At 41.2% G+C, this 26999-nt stretch overlaps 1 protein-coding gene across 3 annotated transcripts in view; it reads left to right on the top strand.

Moving 5' to 3' along the window:
* The window catches only part of UBN2 (ubinuclein 2), a 99592-nt gene that overhangs the window by 3874 nt on the left and 68719 nt on the right, over window positions 1–26999 (top strand). For all 3 annotated transcript variants that reach the window (XM_066262423.1, XM_066262420.1, XM_066262422.1), the window contains exon 2: window positions 4218–4310. In XM_066262423.1, coding sequence (XP_066118520.1) covers window positions 4218–4310 — 93 coding nt within the window. The remainder of the gene's footprint in view (window positions 1–4217; window positions 4311–26999) is intronic.

Consider the following 26999-nt stretch of genomic DNA (forward strand, 5'->3'; position numbering starts at 1 on the left):
TTGAGCCATCCTCAGTGCCTGGGCCAACTTCTGCTCCAATGGAGCCTTGGCTGAGGAAGGGGAAGAGAGAGAGTGAGAGAAAGGAGAGGGGGGAAGGGTGGAGAAGCAGATGGGCACTTCTCCTGTGTGCCCTGAGAATCGAATGAACTTGGGACTTCCACATGCCAGGCCGACGCTCTACCACTGAGCTAACTGGCCAGGGCCCCATTGATTTTATTTATTTCCAGAGACAGAGCGAGAGTCAGAGAGAGGGATAGATAGGGACAGACAGACAGGACTGAGAGAGATGAGAGGCATCAATTATCAGTCTCTCGTTACAACACCTTAGTTGTTCATTGACTGCTTTCTCATATGTGCCTTGACCGTGGGCCTTCAGCAGACCAAGTAACCCCTTGCTCAAGCCAGCGACCTTGGATCCAAGCTGGTGAACTTTATGCTCACACCAGATGAGCCCATGCTCAAGCTGGGGACCTCCGGGTCTTGAACCTGAGTCTTCCGCATCCTAGTCCGACACTGTATCCACTGCGCCACCACCTGGTCAGGCCCCATTGATTTTTTTTTTTTTGATTTATTTATTTATTTATTATTTTTTACAGAGACAGAGAGTGAGTCAGAGAGAGGGATAGACAGGGACAGACAGACAGTAACAGAGAGAGAGATGAGAAGCATCAATCATTAGTTTTTCATTGCGCGTTGCAACACCTTAGTTGTTCATTGATTGCTTTCTCACATGTGCCTTGACCGCGGGCCTTCAGCAGGCTGAGCAACCCCTTGCTGGAGCCAGCGACCTTGGGTCTAAGCTGGTGAGCCTCGCTCAAACCAGATGAGCCCGCACTCAAGCTGGCGACCTCGGGGTCTCGAACCTGGGTCCTTCCGCATCCCAGTCCGTCGCTCTATCCACTGCGCCACCACCAGGTCAGGCCCCATTGATTTTTATATTGCATATTTTGGAGAACATATATCAAAGGTCTCCTGAAAATAGTTTTAAGTTAAGGTCAAAGGACAAAATTATTGCCTTAGTTTTTGCCTGGTAGCAGTTGGTAATTTTGATATTTACTAATTTTCAGATATTTTTCACCTGAAAAGCATACAGATTACTTAGAACCTTCATTGTGGAGAGGAGGTTATTTCTTAACTGAAAGAAAAGTCAGTTTTTGTAAATTTGTTTTTACAGACTGTTGAGTAAATACAAGATTTACTTTTGATGCCTATATAAAGTATACATAAAATATTTTAGAATAGCATGTAAGGTGATTGTTATTCAACAATATATAGCCAGCCTTGGCCAAGCTTCTTAGAGCTTTGTCCCGATCCAGTGGACGGCAAACTGCGGCTTGAGAGGCACATGCAGCTCTTTGGCCCCTTGAGTGTGACTCTTCCACAAAATACCATGTGCGGGTGCTACCTTGATAAGGAACATACTTACCAATTTTTTAAAAATTTGACTCTCAAAAGAAATTTCAATCGTTGTACTGTTGATGTTTGGCTCTATTGACTAATGAGTTTGCCGACCACTGCGGCACAATCCTTGGTCAGGGCACATACAAGAATCAATCAATGAATGCATAAATAAGTGGAACAACAAATTGATGTTTCTCTCTTTCTCTCTCTAAAATCAACAATTAAATAATATTTTAAATACATATCCATGTGTTTATGTTTGTTCATATAAAATGGGCTATACCAGTAGTAATATGACCTACTATTTGGACTTCAGTCACTGTCTTTAACTTTAGCCTTCACATAGGCAATGCCTGGACATACCTAATATTTCTTAGCTCATTATTGGTCTGTTCTGGCTAGTTTATTTCCTTTCAGACCATATCTGTATTTTCTTTTTTTTTTTTCCTGAAGTTGGAAATGGGAAGGCAGTCAGACTCCTGCATGCGCCCGACCGGGATCCACCCGGCATGCCCACCAGGGGGTGATGCTCCGCCCATCTGGGGCGTTGCTCTGTTGCAACCAGATCCATTCTAGCACCTGAGGCAAAGGCCATGAAGCCATCCTCAGCGCCCGGGCCAAGTTTGCTCCAATGGAGCCCTGGCTGTGGGAGGGGAAGAGAGACACAGAGAGGGAGGAGGGGGGAGGGGTGGAGAAGCAGATGGGCGCTTCTCCTGTGTGCCCTGGCCAGGAATTGAACCCGGGACTCCTGCATGCCAGGCCGATGCTCTACCACTGAGCCAACCGGCCAGGACCCATATCTGTATTTTCAATTGGTAACTCCTCTTGGTATAAAGGATTATGCAAATGTATTACATGTCACAATTAAAAATGGACTCTAAAAATATAAATATTTCCCTTAAGCTTTAAGGAGACATTTATTCTAAATGCCTGAGGTATGATGAATTGTTTTGTATTCATTCTGTTCATTTTTTTCTGTCATTTTTGTAATTTTTTCTTTAGTATTATAATTTTTTTTTGGTATTTTTCTGAAGTGAGAAGCAGGGAAGCAGACAGACAGATTCCCTCATGCGACTGACTGGGATCCACCCGGCATGCTCACAAGGGGGTGATGTTCTGCCCATCTAGGGTGATGCTCCATTGCAACCAGAGCCATTCCAGTGCCTCAGACAGAGGCCATGGAGCCATCCTCAGCACCCGGGCCAACTTTGCTCCAATGGAGCCTTGGCTGTGGGAGGGGAAGAGAGAGACAGAGAGGAAGGAGAGTAGGGCATGGGGGAGAAGCAGATGGGTGCTTCTCCTGTGTGCCCTGACCAAGAATCGAACCTGGAACATCCACACGCCAGGGCAACACTCTACCACTGAACCAACCGGGCAGGGCTGCCTGATGTTTTTTTTGACTGATCCTATCTCAGCCTTTGTATCCAGAGTGAAGTGTCTCAGTTCCAAAGTGTGCAAATATTTGTCCCTTCTGTGCTTTTTTTTTCTTGCCCTTCACAGTCAGCCAAGTCTCTACCCAGTATTTCAGCCGTCACTCACACACTTCATTTTTAATTATTTGGAGATGCTACTTCAGTAAAAACATCTAGCCTCCCTTTTTATAAAAAAAACTTTTTAGTCAATTATTTTATAGCTCCTTGTTTAGGTTTTTTTGTATTTTGAAAAACCATCTATATGAACTGTGTCTGCTAAAATTGTAAACTTGAGTAAAGGATGTGATTTACATTCTTGTTTATCTTTTGTTTGTTTTGGTAAGAATGGAAAATGTGAGCTCCCAGCTGTGTGTGTTTTCCTGAAAACATGTCTTACAATAAACTTACTCTCCCCACTTAGAAGTAAACTATGTAATGTTTTCTATTTGCAGCGGTTTCGATCTTCTAGCTTTGTTTGAAAGTGGACTGTAGGTCCCGGCCGGTTGGCTCAGCAGTAGAGCGTTGGCCCCGCATGTGGAAGTCCCGGGTTTGGTTCCAGGTCAGGGCACACAGGAGAAGTGCCCATCTGCTTCTCCACCCTTCCCCCTCTCCTTCCCACAGCCAAGGCTCCGTTGGAGCAAAGTTGGCCCATGCGCTGGACGGCTTCATGGGCTCCGTCTCAGGCGCTAGAATGGCTCCAGCCACAACAGAGCAACACCCCAGATGGGCAGAGCATTTCCCCCTGGTGGGCATGCCAGGTGGATTCTGGCCAGACACATGCAGTTGTCTGTCTGACTGCCTCCTCACTTATAACTTCAGAAAGATTAAAAAAAATATAGTGACTGTATTCCCAAATGGCTATCCATTGACTGGATGTAGGTGATGGAGAGGTTGAGGCTGGGCTTCCACAGAAAGCAGAGCAGCTTTAGTTAATCTGATGATAACTCAGGGCGGGCGATTAAATCCTGACTCTAATAAGTTAATGACCTAGTGATCCCTTTTGAAGCATTTCCTGACCAAAGCAGTTAATCTTTGTTGGGAAAATCTCCAACCAGAGTTATAAGTGGGGTTTTTATTTTTACCTAATTTTCTTAGGGTTCTTATACCTTATTTTGGATGGGGTGACCATGCATTCATTTTACAGATGGAGACAATTTTTCATTAAGTTCTTCACCATAAAAATATTATATAGAATGTATAAGAATTAAATCTGTAAATATTTTTTTTCTTAAGACTAAAAGTTTTTTACTACAAACCAATATTTCTTTCTGGTTACTTTTAATGCTTCTAACTTATTTGTTAATATTTGGAAACATTGACTCATTATTAAATTTAAGGATATGTTTGACTCTGATTGAACTGATACTAATACTTCTGTTTCTTTTCCCATTCACTCTGAATCAGAAGAAGCCCATTCCCACAGAAGACCCATTTAATGATGAGCATAAAGAGAGGCAAGAAGTGGAAATGTTGGCTAAGAAGTTTGAAATGAAATATGTGAGTATAATTAAGTGTTCACTTAGGCAATTTTATTCTGTTGACCTCGTTTCTTTCTGTGACTGGTTGAGAGGACTTATAATACCCATTACCCATCATATTAGTTGATCCAAATTAGTGGTTATAAACAGTCAAATAAAGATTCTGGTAGGTTTGTGATGACTATAATAGTAGCCATCATTATTTTGTTTGTTTAACATGTATTATCTCCAATCCTTACAATAAAACTACAAGGTAAGCAATTTTGAACACATTTTATTGATGAAGAAACTGAGGCTCTGAGCTCAAGGTTAAGTATTACTAATCTAAGGTCACACAGTGGCAAGAACTAGGCTGTAGATGCAGGTCTGTTTGGCTCTAACGCTTTGCCCTTTCTACTGCCATTGAGAAAGCTACTTTAATGGCCTTGGTGTAGTATTCCTGCCTGTTAAGAGTTTAAGACAATGAATGTGTGTACTGCTAGGTCCCTGGGATAAGAATTAGTTAGAAGCAGCATGAAATTTCTTTGAAAGTGTTTTGTTTACCTTTTACACACTTTTAATATTCTATGCCATTGTAGATTGGTGTTTGTTGGTTTTTTGGAGTAAAACTTTTCTTTTTATTGCAGCAACATTACAACCATTATTTTTTTTAAATCCAGGATTAAAAACAAATGCAACAAACAAAGGGAACTTTGTTGCTCTTTTTTTTTTTTTAAGAGCAGAAGGGAGAGAGAGAGAGAGAGAAAGAGAAGCATCAACTCATTGTTCCACTTAGTTGTGCCATTAATTGCTTTTTATATGTGCCCTGACTGGGGCTTGAACTGGCAACCTTGGCACCCTGAGATGACGCTCTATCCACTGTGCCACCAGTTTTCTCTCTTTTTTACAGCTGCATGATATTCCATTATATAGACACAGCAAATTTATTTAACCAGTCTCCAAATGATTTAGGTTGTTTCCAAATATTTCCTCTTGTACATAGTGCTATAGTAAATAAAGTTTTACGGGGGAGTCCTTGGATAGTATTTAACATAGAGAAACCAGTGTTCTGAAATTGGTTGATGCATAAAATTGAGTTCCACATAACTGGTGCATATCGAGGCACTGTCATTGTGCAGGGAGACAACTTACTCGTGTTCTAATCCAAACTAAGGACCTGTATTTCTTCTCTAGATTTTTATTTTTAGCTACTTGCTCTCTTATGGAAATAAGACTTAAAATGCCCTGCCTCATGGAGGCTTTATATGCATAAACCTAAAATCATGCCATGAATATTATGAATATTAAATATATGTGTGTGTGTGTCACACATACACATGTATATGTTAAAAATTATTTGGAACCTTTTAAGAAAATCATTAGGCTAAAAATAAAAGTGACTTGGCAGAGGATACCTCATCTAGCTCTGGGCTGTTAGAAAAGATCACTCTTTTTTATTTATTTTTTTATTTATTTTTTATTTTATTTTATTTTTTTTTTCTTTTTTTTTCTGAAGCTGGAAACGGGGAGAGACAGTCAGACAGACTCCCGCATGCGCCCGACCGGGATCCACCCGGCACGCCCACCAGGGGCGACGCGCTGCCCATCCTGGGCGTCGCCATGTTGCGACCAGAGCCACTCTAGCGCCTGAGGTAGAGGCCACAGAGCCATCCCCAGCGCCCGGGCCATCTTTGCTCCAATGGAGCCTTGGCTGCGGGAGGGGAAGAGAGAGACAGAGAGGAAAGCGCGGCAGAGGGGTGGAGAAGCAAATGGGCGCTTCTCCTGTGTGCCCTGGCCGGGAATCGAACCCGGGTCCTCCGCACGCTAGGCCGACGCTCTACCGCTGAGCCAACCGGCCAGGGCCAAGATCACTCTTTTTTAAAAAAATTTTTTTTTAAATTTTATTTATTCATTTTTAGAGAGGAGAGTGAGAGAAAGAGAGAGAGAGAGTAGGAGAGAGAGAAGGGGGTAGGAGCTGGAAGCATCAACTCCCATATGTGCCTTGACCAGGCAAGTCCAGGGTTTCGAACCGGCGACCTCAGCATTTCCAGGTCGACGCTTTGTCCACTGCGCCACCACAGGTCAGGTGAAAAGATCAGTCTTAAAACAACAAAGATTTTTATTGTTCAGGGGTAGCAAATTCAGATGTCTCTATATTTATACATATACGCAAATTTATATTTTTAAGTAAAAGAAAGTCTTTTAAATACTGTATGTAAAGCCTGACCAGGCAGTGGCGCAGCGGATAGAGTGTTGGACTGGGATGCCAAGGACCCAGGTTCGAGACCCCAAGGTCACCAGCTTGAGCGTGGGCTCACCTGGTTTGAGCAAAAGCTCACCAGCTTGAACCCAAGGTCGCTGGCTCGAGCAAGGGGTTACTTGGTCTGCTGAAGGCCCGCGGTCAAGGCACATATGAGAAGGCAATCAATGAATAACTAAGGTGTCACAGTGCGCAATGAAAAACTAATGATTGATGCTTCTCATCTCTCCATTCCTGTCTGTCTGTCCCTGGTCCCTGTCTATCCCTCTCTCTGACTCTCTGTCTCTGAAAAAAAAAAAAATACTGTATGTAAAATCTAGCAAAATCTTAATTTGCCAAAGTTAGATTTTCTAATTTTTTTTTCAGCTAATGAGAAAAAAAGAGGACTTAATTCTTTGAGGCTTATAAAATTTGTATTCCTAGCTACCTTTTCTTCTTCTTTTTGTTTCCTACATACACATTATAATGTAGATGTTTTAGTCATTATTTCTGAAAATGGCTGAAGGTTACTTCTATCAATTATTGGTTAAATTTTGGGTGTAAATAATAAAGTATTTGAACATTTACACTGGATTTACAAAGGGGTATGACAGTTTTTGTCTCCTGGAAAGGCTTTGAAAATAATTGATAAGACAAGATAAATGTATGTTATACAAATGCAGTGCTAAGGAGTTCGTTTAGAAATGAATGACTCAGAAGGGCCCGTGTTCTTGAAATCAGAATGAATTTTGGAGACTGAGGTGTAGTCATCGCATGCATACTTCCAGTCTCCTGTGGAACAGCATTTCTCTGTAATGGCTACAATAGCTTTTCTACCCTTTGTAGAAGAGCAGTGATTGAAAGGTATTAGTGGTCGTGTATTGAGGTGGAAGGAGCACAGGACTTAAGAGTTACTTCAAATGGATTCTGATCCTACCTTTACTATATTCACTAGGTGACTTTAGTGAAGGTTCTTGGCTTTCTTATGTTTTGGTACATGTGAGGGGGAGTAATAGCTGACTAGTCAACATCAGATGGAAAAATAGAATATTCATATTTGAAATATTGAAAGTGCTATCTAACTGTGAAATAGTTTAGTCTCTTAAACATATCATTTTTATGGAGAACTGCTCTTTTTCTGTACGTCATAAATTGTTTCTAACATTAATATCTATGGGATTTTAGCCTCTCTTAATTGAATACCCCACTGATTTTGATCTTTCTTTAGTTCAGACATTCTATTCTAAATGACCTTTATCTTTAGTCCTTTAATAATTTTTTTTTTTTTTTTTGTATTTTTCTGAAGCTGGAAATGGGGAGAGACAGTCAGACAGACTCCCGCATGCGCCCGACTGGGATCCACCCGGCACGCCCACCAGGGGGCGATGCTCTGCCCCTCCGGGGCGTCACTCTGTCACGACCAGAGCCACTCTAGTGCCTGGGGCAGAGGCCAAGGAGCCATCCCCAGTGCCCGGGCCATCTTTGCTCCAATGGAACCTCGGCTGCGGGAGGGGAAGAGAGAGACAGAGAGGAAGGAGAAGGGGAGGGGTGGAGAAGTAGATGGGCGCTTCTCCTGTGTGCCCTGGCCGGGAATCGAACCTGGGACCCCTGCATGCCAGACCGATGCTCTACCACTGAGCCAACCTGCCAGGGCCAGTCCTTTAGTAATTTTTTATTATTTTTTTATTTTATTATTTTTTTGTTTTTTATTCATTTTAGAAAGGAGAGAGAGAGAGGAGAGAGAGAGAGAAGGGGGGAGGAGCAGGAAGCATCAACTCCCATATGTGCCTTGACCAGGCAAGCCCTGGTCGAGGAGAGAGAGAGAGAGAGAGAGAAACAGAGAGAGAGAAGGGGGAAGGAGCTGGAAGCATCAACTTCCATATGTACCTTGACCAGGCAAGCCCAGGGTTTTGAACCGGTGACCTCAGCATTTCCAGGTTGACGCTTTAGCCACTGCGCCACCACAGGTCAGGCCAGATCACTCTTAAACAACAAATGAAGATCTTTATTGACCTGTAGTTTATTGTCCTGTAGTTCAGAAGTAGCCAATTCCGATGTCCCCAAGATTTTTGCTGCTCAATCAGTGAGGTAGGCCAGATGGGCGGAAAATGTAGGCAGTTGTCCCAAACTGCAGATAGCAGGTTCCCTATCTGAAGGGCTAGCTGCTGTACAGCTCCATCCCTTTGTGAATTTGCCGGAATTTGGGCTTAGGTTCCTATAGTATCTCTTTCTCTTATTATTTTTTTCCCTTTTTTTATTGAATTTATTGGGGTGGCATTGGTTAATAAAATTATATAGGTTTCAGGCGTACAATTCTATAATACATCATCTATATGTTGTATTCAGTGTTCACCACTCCAAGTCAAGTCTCCTTACCACCATCTTTCCTTTAAAAGTTGGTTGCTAATTGGAACACCTAGTGGGCCAAACAAAATACAACCGTGGGCCAAATCTCGAGGCCTCATTTGAGACCTTGGAATATTTGCTTTACTGTATTTTACCTAAGATGTTTTTGTTTTGTTTTTTCTTTACAGAGACAGAGATAGATAGGGACAGACAGACAGGAACGGAGAGAGATGAGAAGCATCAATCATTAGTTTCTTGTTGCAACATTTTAGTTGTTCATTGATTGCTTTCTCATATGTGCCTTGACCCTGGGCCTTCAGCAGACCAAGTAACCCCTTGCTCGAGCCAGCGACCTTGGGTCCAAGCTGGTGAGCTTTGGTCAGACCAGATGAGCCTGCGCTCAAGCTGGCAAGCTCCGGGTCTTGAACCTGGGTCCTTCCGCATCCCAGTTCAACACTCTATCCAGTGCGCCACCTCCTGGTCAGGCTACCTAAGATGTTAACTTGTCAGTCCATCTACTTCTGTGAGTAGAGTGGTTGGTGGTGTATGTGGGAGGATATACTGTTTCCATTGTGGAAGAGACAGAAATTTCAGGGAACTGAGCGTGCTAAATTCAATTGGGGTTTTCCAGATTTGGACAAAGATAACAGATGATGTTAGTGATGAATTCCATGGTTGGTGGAAGACCTGAATGGCAAGTTTCTGGGCTTTTTGTAGCCTTCTGCATGGGTAGCTGCTGCCTGTGCAGGAGAGGAATTGCATGAAGTGGAGCAGGCTGTCAATTAAGGGAGAAGGGAAGGCCAACTGAGAGTACAGGATGTGCCCTTTCTCTTCGAGCAGTTAGTTGCTCAGTTGGGATTGAGACAGATCTGGTGGTTGGAAAGTAGTGATAACAGAAATCATCACAGAGAATATAAACCTGTGAAAGTAACACCTGTATTGAATGGTTTGTGGCTTTCCCTGTTCCGTCCTATTTTTTTCTTTTTTGTTTTTTTTTTTTCAGAGAGAGAGAGGAAAGGAGAGAGAGGAGAAGCATCAACTCATAGTTGTGGTACCTTAGTTGTTCACTGATTGTTTTTTTAATGTACCTTAACTGAAGGGCTCCAGCTGAGCCAGTGACCTCTTGCTCAAGCCAGCGACCTTAGGCTCAAGCCAGTGACCATGGGATCATGTTGATGATCTCTTGCTCAACCCATAACCTCAGGGTTTTTAGCCTGGGTCCTCAGCATCCCAGGTTGACGCTCTGTCCACTGCTCCACCGACAGTCAGGCATTTGTCCTATTAAAAAAATTTTTTTTTAATATTTTTATAATTAAGATAATTACAGATTGGCCTGACCTGTCGTGGCACAGTGGATAAATCATCAACCTGAAATGCTGAGGTCGCCAGTTCTAAACTCTGGGTTTGCCTAGTCACGGCACATATGGGAGTTGATGCTTCCTGCTCCTCTCCCTCCTCTCTCTCGCTGCCTCTCGCTCTCCTCTCCGCCTCACCTCTCTAAAATGAATTAAAAAACCCATTTCTTTTTTAAAAGTATTTATGCACTTCTTTTTCTGGGTATTTTAAGAACTCTATTAGTTACTCATTAGTTGATCATCCACACCTGCCCAGGGATTCCAGCTTTTTTGAGAACTGCCTTGGCTGGTTTTCCTGTTTGTTTTGGCCTTATCTTGTGTCTAATCCAGGCGTGGCCAACAGTTTTTGCCCCTGGGCCAAATTAGAAAGAAAACTTTTTTCACAGGCCAGACGAAATATTAAAATTAAAAAATGTTAAATATAAAAATGATTCATTTAAGTAAATAAAATTTTATTATGTAATTTGTTTATGAATAAATATGAGTGAAAAAAATTTAATATACAATATTATTATTATTTTTTTATTTTTTTATTTTTTTTCCTTTTTCTGAAGCTGCAAACGGGAAGGCAGTCAGACAGACTCCCACATGCGCCCGACCGGGATCCACCCGGCATGCCCACCAGGTGGTGATGCTCTGCCCATCGGGGCATCACTCTGTCGCAACCAGAGCCGTTCTAGCACCTGAGGCAGAGGCCATGCAGCCATCCCCAGCGCCCGGGCCAACTTTGCTCCAATGGAGCCTTGGCTGCGGGAGGGGAAGAGAGAGACAGAGAGGAAGGAGAGGGGAAGGGGTGGAGAAGCAGATGGGCACTTCTCCTGTGTGCCCTGGCCAGGAATCGAACCCAGGACTCCTGCCTGCCAGGCCAACGCTCTACCACTGAGCCAACTGGCCAGGGCCTACAATATTATTTTAATAAAAATATATTTTAATAAAAATATAATTATATACCGTATAAATGTCCAAACTGTATCGCAATCAGTCAAAACAGTAATTAATAGAATGAGCTTAAAGGGGTTATATCTCAAATAAAACAATTATTTTATTTTACAAACAGCCTGGACACGTTTTCAGTTATCAACTGTAGCTATTGTCTATGCTACAATGCCACTTGATTCAGCACACTTGACTACAAAAATAACGAATTATTTGACCTTGAGTGCACATTGGCAAACTCCATCTAAAAGAATATGGGTTTCACATTGCCACTAAACGTCAAACAGTTCATATCGAGTACAGACGAATACAAAAGTTGTAAACTTTATAATGGAATTAAAAAGAAAAAAAGTTTCGCGAATCCATTCGACCAGTTATTGGAAGTTAACTCTAGATTAGTCGCACGCAGAATTCTTTTCCGTGTATCACTATCTTCTTAAATGTCTCAATTTCCAGTAATCAAAGATGCTTCTGCTTCTGCGTAGCTGAGATTTTAAAGTAGCAGAGAATATTAAAAATTTAATCGCGGGCCACATAAACTCATTACATGAGCCGGATTTGGCCCGTGGGCCTATGTTAGCCATGCCTGGTCTGATCACTAAGGATCAACTTGGTAGGGATTTGGGTGAAGCATTCTGGGCAAACCTGTTACCACTACCACAAAATCAATTCTATTTACAAAGCACAGAGAACAGTGTGTTTTGTTTCTATAGACCAGCAACAGTGTGATAGTACATATACAATAAACACATAGAATAATAACATTCTAAAACAAGCTGAGAGGGACAAGGAGGACCGCTGGCCTGGTTGCTCAGTTGGTTAGAGCATTGTCCTTATACACCAAAATTGCAGGTTTGATCCCTGATCGGGGCACATACAAGAATCAACCAATGAATGCATAAATAAGTAGAACAACAAATTGATGTTTTTTTCTCTCTTTCTCTCTAAAATCAATATATATTTTTTAAATGAGCAAGGCAGAAGTCTCAACTCAAATAATAGTTTATTGCAGTTACTCATTACAATCACTTGTCATGACATGCCCTTTTAATATCCTGGCCTCTTTGAGCTGAGTAACTCTCTCCAACTTCCTTAAATTCCTTAGGAACAATTGAGAAGCAGCAGTTTTAGGATACTTGGGGGAAGGTCCTGCATCCATACGTGGTAATTATAGAAATCTGAGTATACTATTTCTGTGCTGTGAAGTCAGATCTTGGCTGTCGTTCCACAGACTTAAATGTCTGCTCTTTTCTATTGGTAGGTTAAGAAAATCAGCAGAGGTGGAGAAAGATTAGCTTGTGACAGGACTGGGACAAATGAGGAAGCTCTGTGGCCAGAGGATATTTTCTTCTCAATTATAAGACTAGAGTCTTAGCAATTAGTGTCAGTGCCTGCTGTGTCTTCCATAGGTCATCAATGAATGTGGTTATTAATTAGATTTCTTATTTCCTGGAGGCAATATGGGGTCCTGTACGGAGGATATCTTGTTTATTTGTATGTTTTCCAGCTTAGTGTTACAGTGTAATCAGACTGCATTGGCTTTGAAACACTCAATATCAAGTTAAGCAGGTACTAATGACTCAATAAGTAATTTTCTTCTGAGTCATAGGGAAGTAATGCCCTCGGGGAATAGACTCAAAGGGACTTTGTCTTTTTATATGTGGCAAGTGTTCAAGGTTTTTTATTTTTAATTTGCAAAATAGTTTATATATATATGTGTGTGTGTGTGTGTGTGTGTGTGTGTGTGTGTGTATTTTTCTGAAGCTGGAAATGGGGAGAGATAGTCAGACAGACTCCCGCATGCGCCCAACCGGGATCCACCCGGCATGCCCACCAGGGGGCGATGCTCTGCCCATCCTGGGCGTCGCTATGTTGCGACCAGAGCCACTCTAGCGCCTGAGGCAGAGGCCACAGAGCCATCCCCAGCGCCCGGGCCATCTTTGCTCCAATGGAGCCTCGGCTGCGGGAGGGGAAGAGAGAGACAGAGAGGAAGGAGAGGGGGAGGGGTCGAGAAGCAAATGGGCGCTTCTCCTGTGTCCCCTGGCTAGGAATCAAACCCTGGACTTCTGCACGCCAGGCCGACGCTCTACCACTGAGCCAACCAGCCAGGGCCCAATTTATATTTTTATAGTATAGATTTATTGTGTAAACTGTTAACATCGACCACAGAGATCCAGAGAATTTGTCGAGTCAGACTTTGTGCTGCAGGAAGTGTTCTTGCTGAGGATGCTGAAAAGGAGACTACTTTCAATAAGCCTAGTGGGGGAGATGCCATAAAATAACCCTGTGCCAATCTATTTTGAGTTCCCTTAGGAGAAATTTTAATATTTGTGAATTAACTGGCTTGTGCCTTTTTGGCCACTGACAGACGTTTGCTTCCAGTGTATACCATTTGCATGTCACTGGCTTTTTGTATAATTGGGGAACTAGAGGACTGAGGATGGAGAATATAAAAGGGGACAAGGGAAGGCAGGATACAGGCCCAGGGAGAAGCTTTTCCAAGTAAGGCTAGAAGGTGAGAAGTAAATGCAGGCCAGGATACTGGTGGCCTCTGTGATGCAGGAGGTAGCTGGATGTGCCCAACACTACTTGCTGCAGCAGAAAGCCATTAATAGGAAGAGCAAAGACTCTGATCCTGGGTATTGGAGAGGTATTTAGGAAAGAACTACTCAACCCTGGACGGATAGCTCAGTTGGTTGGAGCATCACCCTGAAGCACAGAGGTTGCCAGTTCGATCCCCGGTCAGGGCACATACCAGGAGCAGCTCCATGTACTTGTCTCTCTCTTTCCCCCTTCTGCTCTCGCTGAAATCAATCAACCAGTCAATAAAAATAGAAAGAGCTCCTCAGGTATGGGTGTATCAAATACAGATTATGCAAAGCTTTTTCCCCACAGTGAGATTGGAGTCAGTAACTGAATGCTATTGAACATGTGGTAGACCAGGCCTAAAAAAATAACATTTCTTGAATGGCTAATACATGTACTTAATAAAAATTCAAAAGACATAAAGGTAATATGATGAAAAGTAAACTTCTTCTTACACCTGACTCCTAACAAACTGGTTTCCTCCTCAAATAATAACTGTTCTGAATTTTTGTCCAGAGATCTAGGTATATGTAAACATTTACATATTTCAAAGGTTTTGTCCACTGTAAAGGATGTATAAGTACAGATAAACAAAGAAGAAATAAGAATACCCTAATCATCTAGAAGCCCACTGCCAAGTTAAAAGTTGGATGATTATTTTTTCAGAGCTTTTAAAAATATATTTGTGTTTACGTAAATGCTCTCTTGCACTTAAATTTTTTTCATCACCTGAGTAATACATGAATATATTCCTGTTACCAAAAACAAATTCAATTAATGCATATTAAGCCCAAATTATCTTCACCAGTGTCTCCAATTACATCCTTTTTCCATGGGTAGTAACCATAGTTACAGTCTGCTTGCTATGATTTGAGCATTTTATATGTATGTGTTGACATATATTATAGTGTGAATAGCCTGAACTCTAAATGACATTTGGGAAAATGTTTTTGTTTCCTTCTATTCTATGAGATATTCCTTAACCTTGTTGTTTTTTTCTTAACACCCTTGTGCATATAATTTTTGCTTTTTAAAAAATTAATGAAAATCTATTGATTGATTTTTAGTGAGAGAGAAAGATACAGAGAGAGACATTGAGCTGAACTGTTCCTGTATGTGCCCTGACCGGGGATCGAATAGGCAACTTCTGCACTTCAGGACAATGCTTTAATCAACAGAGCTATCCAGCCAGGGCTTTAATTTATTTATTGATTTTAGAGAGAGAGGAAAGGGGGGAGAGAGAGAGAGAGAAAGAGAAACATCGAATTGTGGTTCCAGTTATTTATGGATTCAGTGGTTGATTCCTGACTGGGCATCGAACCCGCAACCTTGGTATATTGGGACCATGCTCTAACCAACTGAACTACCCAGCCAGGGTTACCATGTTGTTCTAAAATGGCTATTAACATTGAATGGATGTGTCATTGTTTATAACATTTAGACCTTTATTGTTTTTTTAAAAAGATATTATTTCTTGATTTTAGAGAGAGGGGTAAGAGAGAGAAAAGAGGGGTAGGAGTGGGAAGCATCAACTCGTAGTATATACTGTAATTGCTTCTCATATTTGCCTTGACTGGGGCAGCCCAGGATTCGAACCATTAATCCAGCATTTCAGGTCGATACTTCGTCTACTGCGCCACCACAGGTCAGGCCCCTTTATCATTGCTATGGTGCTATAATTGATATGATGCTTGATAAACATCTTAAATTTGTACAATCCTTTTTTTTTTTTTAATTATTTTTATTTATTCATTTTAGAGAAGAGAGAGAGAGAGAAAGAGAAGGGGGGGAGGAACAGGAAGCATCAACTCCCATATGTGCCTTGACCGGGCAAGCCCAGGGTTTTGAACCGGCAACCTCAGCGTTCCAGGTTGAGGCTTTATCCACTGTGCCACCACAAGTCAGGCTGTACAATCCTTTTTGAGAGGCATTTTGGTCAGATTACCTACAATTAAAATTAAAGCTTTAGACATTTTGTTTACTGTCGTTGATAAGATTCACATTTACTTTTTTAAACTACTTATTGTGTGTATTAGATTATGGACTCAGAACTTTTTTTTTTTTGGGTGACAGAGACAGAGAGGCAGATAGGGTCACAGACAGGAAGGGAGAGAGATGAGAAGAAGCATCAATTCTTTGTTGTGGCATTTTAGTTCATTGATTGCTTTCTCATATATGCCTTGACTGGGGGGCTACAGGAGACCGAGTGACCCCTTGCTCAAGCCAGCGACCTTGGGCTCAAGCTGGTGAGCCTTGCTCAAACCAGATGAGCCCATGCTCAAACTGGCGACCTCGGGGTTTCAAACCTGGGTCCTCTGCGTCCCAGTCTGATGCTCTATCCCCTGCGCCACAGCCTGGTCCGGCAGGACTCAGAACTATTAACAGCTATAGTTCCCTGTGGTAACTACTGGTCACCTTGACTAGACTTAAATGTTTCTAAATCTCTAATTATACAGAAGTTATTTGTACTTCTGTGTATCTGATTCTGCCCATTACAATAGAACCTATTGGATTTTTTTTTTTTAAGTTTTCCATAGGTAATAAATTTTATAGGCAGCTAGTTGTTCCTGGACCAAAAAAAAAAAAAGAAGATGTTTGGACAGCAGAAAAAGCTCATAGTGATTTTTAAGTAGAAAGCTTCAAGAACAGATTTAAAACTTGAGCTGAGCTGTGAAGGTGGGAGAGTGCAGAGAGGATTAAGAGATTATTCCAAATAAGGGGAAAATGAAAATCAGGAAAGATAAGCAATGTGTTTGGGGAGAGCAGATAGATTGCATGGATCAAAGTGTTTAAGATGGAAAATTGTAAGAAAAAAATTGGAAAGGTAGTTTGAAACCACGTGTAGAAAGCATTTTATTAATGCTATTGGAAGGGTCTTGTATCTATTTTATAGGTAGGATGCTTTTGAAACATTTTGAGCAGGGAAACGATATGAAATGGTTTTTAGATATCTGAATTAGATGATGTTATGTAGGATAAATTGAGGATGACTATGAGGGAGGAAAAGCTAACTAAGGTATTCATTACATTTATGTGAAAACACAAGCCAGCATTATATTCGTAGCACAATGGAAAGAAAGTTGTAGGTGTGAATAATCGTATGAACAAAAGATTGTGGAGGGGGAGAGTTGAAGTAGAACTAATCATGAGGGGTTTTAAAAATCACCATTATTGGAATATAATTACAGTTCATCTATTTTAAATGTGCAGTTTGATGAGTTTTGACAAATGCATACAGTCCTATAACCGCTGCTACCACAATCCTAATAAGAACAATTTTATCATCCCAGAAAGTTGCCTTTTATTTTCATATAGATAATACTTTCCCTCCAGCCCTGACCTCAAGCAGTCTCTTATCTAACTACCACTGTAGGTTTTGGAGTTTTTTTTTGTATGAGTTTCCTACAAGTGGAACTTTACAGTGTTTTGTGTCTGGCTTCTTTTACTTTGCATAATGCTTCTGAATTTCAGCTGTGTGTTGCATGTATCAATAGTTCCTCTTTTTGTTGGGCAGTAATTTGTTGTGTGGGTTTGTTTATCCATTTACTGGATGATGGGCATTGGCTTGTCTTCAGTTTTTGGCTACTGTGAATAAAGTTGCTCTGGGTACATAGTGGAATATTAGTCAACCATGAAAAGGAATGAAGTCTTATCATTTGGAACAACATGGATGGACCTAGAGGGTGTTATGCTAAGTAAAGTAAGTCAGAGAAAGACAGTTACCATATTTCACTTATATGTGGAGTCTAAAGAACAGAAATGAACTAACAAAACAGAAAGACATCAAGTGTCTTTATCATTTTGTACCAGCTATGTAGGAGTTTTAATTCTTCCCCTTTCTTGTTAACACTTCGTATCACTAGCCTTTTTAATTTTAGCAGATAATAAAGTTTTAAGGCAGAAAAATAGAGTGAATAAAATGAGAATGTCAAGCCCTGGCCAAAAAGCTTGGTTGGTTAGAGCATTGTCCTGATATGCAAAGATGGTTTTGTTGTTGTTGTTGTTGTTGTTTTTCTGAAGCCAGAAACAGGGAGGCAGAAAGACTCCCACATGCGCCGGACCGGGATGCCCACCAGGGGGAGATGCTCTGCCCATCTTGGGGCGTCGCTCTGCCGCAATCAGAGCCACTCTAGCGCCTGAGGCAGAGGCCACAGAGCCATCCTCAGCGCCCTGGCAAACTTTGCTCCAATGGAGCCTTGGCTGCGGGAGGGGAAGAGAGAGACAGAGAGGAAGGAGAGGTAGAAGGGTGGAGAAGCAGATGGGCGCCTCTCCTGTGTGCCCTGGCCGGGAATCGAACCCAGGACTCCTGCATGCCAGGCCGACGCTCTACCACTGAGCCAACCGGCCAGGGCCTGTTGTTTTGTTTTTGTATTTTTCTGAAGTTGGAAATGGGGGGACAGTCAGACAGACTCCCGCATACACCTGACCAGGATCCACCCGGCATGCCCACCAGGGGGCGATACTCTGCCCATCTTGGGTCATTGCTCTGCCACAACCAGAGCCATTCTAGTGCCTGAGGCAGAGGCCACAGAGCCATCCTCAGCGCCCAGGCAAACTTTGCTCCAATGGAGCCCTGGCTGCGGGAGGGGAAGAGAGAGACAGAGAGGAAGGAGAGAGGGAGGGGTGGAGAAGCAGATGGGTGCCTCTCATGTGTGCCCTGGCCAGGAATCGAACCTGGGACTTGTGCACGCCAGGCCGACGCTCTACCACTGAGCCGACCGGCCAGGGCCTATGCAAAGGTTTTGGATTCAATTCTTGGTCAGGCACACATAAGAACAAATCGATGTTCCTATCTCTCTGTCTCTCTCCCTTCCTCTCTCTCTAAAATCAATAAATTCAAAAACATTAAAAATTTTAGAAAAGGCCTGACCTGTGGTAGTGCAGTGGATAAAGCGTCAACCTGGAAACACTGAGGTTGCCAGTTCAAAACCCTGGCTTGCCTGGTCAAGGCACATATGGGAGTTGATGCTTCCTGCTCCTCCCCCTTCTCTCTCTCTCTCTTTCTCTCTCTCTCTCTCTCTCTCTCCCCCCCCTCCTCTCTAAAATGAATAAATTTTAAAAAAATTAAAAAATCTATTCTAAAAAATTTTTAGAAAATAAGAATGTCAAGTGGGAGTATTTAATTTGTAGATTAGTGACTGTGGGGACGGCTCGTGGTTTGGGGATTGATTATAAGGTGTCTTTGAGTGATTAAATGACCCCAGAGGTTCTAGAACTTCTCTGGTAGAACTTTGAATGGAGTGGCGTTTTGAGGTCAGTCATAAGAGTTTGAATATGGGCTCTGTTACTTTCTATGTGAACCTAGACACATTATTTGTCCTTTTTAAGCTTTAGTTTTTTCCCCATTTGTCAAGTGTGAAATAATGGATAGTTGTATTAAATGGAATGTTAGCATTCAGTGAATGGTAACTATCATCATCATCATGATTGGTACTTAAATATAATTTTATGCCCTTATAACTTTTTGTTTTTTAATTCAGTGAGAGGAGGGGCAGCAGATATAGACACCTGCATGTACCCCAACTGGGATTTCCTGGGCAAGCCCCTTAGGGGGCAATGCTCTGCCCATCTGGGGTATTGCACTGTTGCTCAGCAACTGAGCCATTTTTAGTGCCTGAGGTGGAGGCCATGAAGCCATCCTCAGCGCCTGGAGCCAATTTGTTCCAATCAAGCCATGGCTGCAGGAGAGGAAGAGACAGAGAAGTGGGAGGGGGAGGGGTGGAGAAGTAGATGGGGACTTTTCCGCTACTATGTTCCCTGAGCGGGAATTGAACCTGGGACATCCATATGCTGAGCTGATGTCCTACCACTGAGCCAGCTGGCCAGGGCCCCTTGTAACTTGTGATTTTGTTGTAAATATCTGCATGATTTTCCTTTGTAACTGATTTCTTCCCCAACTATGTTCATTCTCCACACTAGGAAGAGTGATTTTGTTAAGCAGTGTTCTTGTCTAACAGGTTACTTCCTGTTCTGATTCTTCCAGTGGCCTCTATAAGTGATTACTTCCCCTCATCCTTGTCATCACCATCCAGGAAAGCATAATTAGGTCCTCTGTACCACTTATATTTTCCTTTCTACCATTTATCACAACTGTAATTATTTGTTTAATTTTCCTTTTCTTCACAACTTTAAAATCCACGAAGGCTGGCACTTGATAGGCACTCAGTAAATTTATTGTAGATCATCTTGTTTTAAATTCCTTGAGGACAGGACTTTCTGTATTTAAATTTCTTCTGGCATTTAACATGTGGCTTTTCTTTTTTTTTAACATGTGGCTTTCTGTAACATAAGTTGTTAACATATTTTTGAATCTAAGCATTGGTTCAAAATAAGTTGTATAACTAGATAGAATTATTACATCAAATATGGAGTTTTAAAGATTAGTATATTTCCATTGTGACATTTGTATGTCATAGAAGGTTTAGAAAACACGGAAGAGGCAACTGAAGGAAACTTGAAAACGGGGCAGGATTCCTGGCAGATGCTTGCTGATTGCTTTCCGAAGAGTATTAGCAGTGTGCTCTGTTGGCAGTGTTTGAGCAGTCCTGTTTCTGTGCCATCTTGGCGGAACTTTAAAAGTTTATCATGTGAGCCCTGGCCGGTTGGCTCAGTGGTAGAGCGTCGGCCTGGCGTGCAGAAGTCCTGGGTTCGATTTCCGGCCATAGCACACAGGAGAGGCACCCATCTGCTTCTCCACCCCTCCTCCTCTCCTTTCTCTCTGTCTCTCTCTTCCCTTCCCGCAGCCGAGGCTCCATTGGAGCAAAGATGGCCTGGGCGCTGGGGATGGCTCCTTGGCCTCTGCCCCAGGCACTAGAGTGGCTCTGGTTGCGACAGAGCGATGCCTCGGAGGGGCAGAGCGTCGCCCCCTGGTGGGCAGAGCGTGGCCCCTGGTGGGCGTGCCGGGTGGATCCCGGTCGAGCGCATGCGGGAGTCTGTCTGACTGTCTCTCCCCGTTTCCAGCTTCAGAAAAATACAAAAATACAAAAAAAAAAAAAAAGTTTATCATGTGATAAATGAAATCGGTATCTTTATTAATTGTGCTCCATCAAGTTGTAATGCCGTCTTTTTCATGTTTAATTCTTGTGTATTTGGTTCAGCTTCCGAACATTGCTGTCCATTTATTTGTTCATTCTTGTATTGTTGCCATATCTGTTTCAACTCATATAACTTTAAATGTATTTAATATGTGACAGGACTAGTCTTCACTAGTTTTTGCAGTGGGGTTTTGTATTCTTCCTAGAGCTCTTTCTTTCTTTCTTTCTTTTTTTTTTCTCCAAGTTTTATTTTATTTTTTTACAGAGACAGAGAGTTAGAGAGAGGGATAGACAGGGACAGATAGATGAGAAGCATCAGTCATTAGTTTTTCATTGCATGTTGCAACACCTTAGTTGTTCATTGATTGCTTTCTCATATGTGCCTTGACCACGGGCCTTCAGCAGACCGAGTAACTCCTTGCTCGAGCCAGTGACCTTGGGTCCAAGCTGGTGAGCTTTTGCTCAAACCAGATGAGCCCGCGCCCAAGCTGGCGACCTCGGGGTCTTGAACCTGGGTCCTCTGCATCCCAGTCCGACACTCTATCCACTGCGCCACTGCCTGGTCAGGCCCTAGAGCTCTTTCTTGTTTGGGGATGAAATAGTCCTTCATGTCCTTAACTGCTTATATGTGACTCTTTCTAAAATAATTTGGCCTTGGTCAGATAGTTCAGTTGGTATAGCATCATCCTGGCGCGCCGAGGTCATGGGTGGGCTCAGTGCCCAGTCAGGGCATGTATGAGAAGCAACCAATGAGTGTACAACCAAGTGGAACAACTAAGTTGAACGAGTTGATGCTTCTCTCTAGCTCTCCCTTCTTGCCTATCTCTGTCTCTCTGTCAAATCAATGGAAAAATAAAATAAAATAATTTCTGTCCTAGAAACATCTCTTTCCTTCCTTTGACTGCTGAATCTTGCTATAATTCTATAACCTATAGTAAAGTTAGCAATTCGCAAGTATAGCAAGTGTAAAAAATAATGACTATTATGAGTGTTGCATTTAAGCACACACAAATATTGTGTGTATGTGTGTGTGTCTGTATATATGCTACACATGTGTCTGTATGTTTAAGGTTGCCAACTGGTATTTCTTGAGGATTGTCCTTAATCTGATATTATGCCTTTAAATCACTTTATTTAGCAAAATAAAATGGTAGTATAGTAATAGAGTTGTCCTCTGAAAAGCATACAATGGAGGCATAGCTTATAAAGATTAGGTTTTGAAAATCAGTAGGTCATACAAATGCAGCATTTAGTCAGAATTACCGTTGCAAAGTTCTTAGGAAAGGATGGCACCATATGGGAGACACCTTACTAAGTCCATCATAATCACTTTCTCCTTTGAACACTGGAAAAGATCACTGTTTCTTTGCATGGAAATAAAGTAAAGCAATTTGCTATTATTTAAGGGCCGTGCTACACAGAACTTACCCAGCTGTCACCGTTAGAATTTCACTTTGCATTCAGAGAAATGCACTGTGGAAATTGAAAGTGAATTAGAAAGTCTCATGTTTCTGTAGGACCTGCTGGCTCAGTGGGGTCATGAGGGTGAGAGGAATCCTTAGCTCTGGTTGTCTTCCCTCCTCTCTCTGAGTGCCCTCTCCCTCACCCCTTACTCCTGTACCAAAACACATGGGGGGTTGGGGAGGTACCAGAAGGATGTTTAGAAAGTATAGTTGAATTTGAGCGAATTTGAATATTTTATTTATTTATTATTATTATTTTTTATTTTTCTGAAGTTGGAAATGGGGAGGCAGTCAGACAGATTCCCACATGTGCCCGACCAGGATCCACCCAGTATGCCCACCAGGGGTCGATGCTCTGCCCATCTGGGGTGTTGCTTTGTTGCAACCAGAACCATTTTAGTGCCTGAGGCAGAGGCCATGGAGCCATCCTCAGTGCCTGGGCCAACTTTGCTCCAATGGAGCCTTGACTGCGGGAGGGGAAGAGAGAGACAGAGAGGAAGGAGATGGAGAGGGATGGAGAAGCAGATGGGTGCTTCTCTTGTGTGCCCTGGCTGGGAATCAAACCTGGGACTCCAGCACGCCAGGCCAGTGCTCTACCACTGAGCCAATTGGCCAGGGCTGAATTTGAATATTTTTAAAATGAGTCCTGGAGACTGAACTAAATGACTATTAGTATAGTGCTACAGTAATTTTGGACTTCCTGCTCACTGAAACTACTACAGCAGGTGTCGGGAACCTTTTTGGCTGAGAGAGCCATGAACGTCACATATTTTAAAATGTAATTCTGTGAGAGCCATACAACGACCCATGTTCATTACGCATTATCCAATAAAAATTTGGTGGTGTCCCGGAGGACAGCTGTGATTGGCTCCAGCCACCCGCCACCATGAACATGAGCGGTAGGAAATGAATGGATTATAATACATGAGAATCTTATATTTTTAACATTATTATTTTTTTTATTAAAGATTTGTCTGCGAGCCGGATGAAACCATCAAAAGAGCCACATCTAAAGAGGGGAGAGGAGAGGAGAGGAAAAAAAGAGGGGGGGAATAATTTCCTTTTTTTTTAATTTTTATTTTATTTTTCTTTATTTCATTATTAATTTTTTTAAAAAAACAACTCTTTTTATTTTTTAAACTTTTTATTCTTTATTAAATCTCATTAATACTATCAACAAAACCACCCTCAGATGCCATTAAGGAAGAGAAAATCAAATATCATGGATACAAAAGAAAGAGAGGTAACACAGCTAGATGAGGAAAAATCTATGAAGTAAAAATTTAATATATTGGAAACCTTGGAGCTAAATGACAGAGAATTCAAGATAGAAATCCTAAAAATCCTCCAAGATATACAAGAAAACACAGAAAGGCAATTTAGGGTGCTCAGAAAACAACTCAATGAACACAAAGAATATATTTCCAAGGAAATTGAAACTATAGAAACAAATCAAACAGAGATGAAAAACTCAATTCACGAGCTGAAAAACGAGGTAATAAGCTTAGCTAATAGAACAGGCCAGATAGAAGAGAGGATTAGTGAAATAGAAGACAAGCGACTTGAGGCACAACAGAGAGAAGAAGAAAGAGACTCAAAAATTTAAAAAAATGAGCCCTACAAGAATTATCTGACTCCATCAAAAAGAATAACATAAGAATAATAGGTATATCAGAGAGAGGAGAGAAAATGGAATGGAGAACATACTCAAACAAATAATAGATGATAACTTCCCAAGCTTGTGGAAAGAACTAAAGCCTCAATTGCAAGAAGCAAACAAAACTCCGAGTTTTCTTAACACCAACAAACCTATTCCAAGGCACATCATAATGAAATTGGCACAAACCAACGGCAAAGAAAAAATCCTCAAGGCAGCCAGGGAAAAGAAGAATACAACATATAAAGGAAGGCCCATTAAATTATCATCAGATTTCTTAGCAGAAACTCTACAAGCTAGAAGATAGTGGACCCCAATATTTAAAGTCCTGAAAGAGAGGAACTTTCAGCCACGAATACTATACCCATCAAAGCTATCCTTCAAATATGAAGGAGAAATAAAAACATTCACAGATACAGAAAAGATGAGGGAATTTATCATCAGAAAAACCCCACTCCAGGGCCTGACCTGTGGTGGCGCAGTGGGTAAAGCGTCAACCTGGAAACACTGAGGTTGCCGGTTCAAAGCCCTGGGCTTGCCTGGTCAAGGCACATATGGGAGTTGATGCTTCCAGCTCCTCCCCCTTCTCTCTGTCTCTCTATCCTCTCTAAAAATAAATAAATAAATAAAAAAATTAAAAAACAACAACAACAAAAAAAACCCCACTCCAGGAATTACTAAAGGGGGTTCTCCAATTAGATACAAAGAACAAAAAAAAAAAGCCACAAGTAAAAGCTCCAAGAAGAACACAATAAAACCAAATTTAAACTGTGACAACAACAAAGAAAGGGGGGGAGAGGATGGAGATTAACAGTAGCAAAGGATGATGGAGTGCAAAAGTACTCACAAAATAGTGCGCTACAGTGAACAGAGTAGGAACCCTTTTTATTACTTAAAGGTAACCACCATTGAAAAAACCACCACAGAAGCACATGAGATAAAAAAGATAGCAACAGAGGAAAGATATATGGAATACAACCAAATAAAAACAAAAGATAGAGAAACGAAAGAGAAGGATCAAACAAGACAGAAAACTAACAGAAAGCAATATATAAAATGGCAATAGGGAACTCACAAGTGTCAATAATTACACTAAATGTAAACGGATTTAACTCACCAATAAAAAGGCACAGAGTAGCAGAATGGATTAAGAAAGAAAATCCAACTGTATGCTGCCTACAGGAAACTCATCTAAGTAACAAGCATAAAAACAAGTTCAAAGTGAAAGGCTGGAAAACAATACTCCAAGCAAATAACATCCAAAAAAAAAGCAGGCATAGCAATACTCATATCTGATAATGCTGACTACAAGACAGCAAAAATACTCAGAGACAAAAATGGCCATTTCATAATGGCTAAGGAGACACTGAATCAAGAAGACATAACAATTCTTAATATATATGCACCAAACCAAGGAGCACCAAAATATATAAGACAGCTACTTATTGACCTTAAAACAAAAACTGACAAAAATAGTCATACTTGGAGATCTCAATACACCGCTGACGGCTCTAGATCGGTCATCCAAACAGAGAATCAACAAAGATATAGTGGCCTTAAACAAAACACTAGAGCACCTGGATATGATAGACATCTACAGGACATTTCATCCCAAAGTGACTGAGTATACTTTTTTCTCCAGTGTACACCATCATTCTCAAGAATTGACCATATGTTGGGCCACAAAAACAACATCAGAAAATTCAGAAAAATCAAAGTTGTATCGGGCATATTTTCTGATCATAAAGCCTTGAAACTAGAATTCAACTGCAAAAAAGAGGAAAAAAATCCCACAAAAATGGGGAAACTAACCAACATACTTTTAAAAAATGAATGGGTCAAAGAGGAAATAAGTGCAGAGATCAAAAGATATATACAGACAAATGAAAATGACAATACAACATAACAATCTATGGGATGCAGCAAAAGCAGAGATAAGAGGGAAGTTCATATCACTTCAAGCATATATGAACAAACAAGAGAGAGCCCAAGTGAACCACTTAACTTCCCACCTTAAGGAACTAGAAAAAGAAGAACAAAGACAACCCAAAACCAGCCGAAGAAAGGAGATAATAAAAATCAGAGCAGAAATAAATGAAATAGAGAACAGAAAAACTATAGAAAAAATTAATAGAACAAGGAGCTGGTTTTTTGAAAAGATCAACAAAATTGACAAACCCTTGGCAAGACTTACCAAGGAAAAAAGAGAAAGAACTCATATAAACAAAATCCAAAATGAAAGAGGAGAAATCACCACGGACAACATAGATATACAAAGAATTATTGTAGAATACTATGAAAAACTTTATGCCACTAAATTCAACAACCTAGAAGAAATGGATAAATTCCTAGAACAATACAACCTTCCTAGACTGAGTCAAGAAGAAGCAGAAAGCCTAAACAGACCTATTAGTAGAGAAGAAATAGAAAAAAAAACATTAAAAACCTCCCCAAAAATAAAAGTCCTGGCCCTGACGGCTATACCAGCAAATTTTATCAAACATTCAAAGAAGACTTGGTTCCTATTCTACTGAAAGTCTTCCAAAAAATTGAATTAGAAGCAATACTTCCAAACACATTTTATTAGGCCAACATAACCCTCATACCAAAACCAGGTAAGGATGGCACAAAAAAAGAAAACTACAGACCAATATCTCTAATGAATACAGATGCTAAAATACTAAACAAATACTAGCAAATCGAATACAACAACATATTAAAAAAATAATACATCATTATCAAGTGGGATTCATCCCAGAATCTCAAGGATGGTTCAACATACATAAAACGGTTAACGTAATACACCATATCAACAAAACAAAGAACAAAAACCACATGATCTTATCAAAAGACGCAGAAAAGGCTTTTGATAAAATACAACACAATTTCATGTTTAAGAATCTCAACAAAATGGGTATAGAAGGAAAATATCTCAACATGATAAAGGCCATATATGATAGACCGTCAGCTAACATATTCAAAGGTACTAAACTGAAGGCTTTCCCCCTTAAATCAGGAACAAGACAGGGTTGTCCACTCTCTCCACTCTTATTTAATGTGGTACTAGAGGTTCTAGCCAGAGCAATCAGACAAGACAAAGAAATAAAAGGCAT

The sequence above is a fragment of the Saccopteryx bilineata genome, chromosome 2 (assembly GCF_036850765.1).
Source record: "Saccopteryx bilineata isolate mSacBil1 chromosome 2, mSacBil1_pri_phased_curated, whole genome shotgun sequence".
Classification (NCBI taxonomy): Eukaryota; Metazoa; Chordata; class Mammalia; order Chiroptera; family Emballonuridae; genus Saccopteryx; species Saccopteryx bilineata.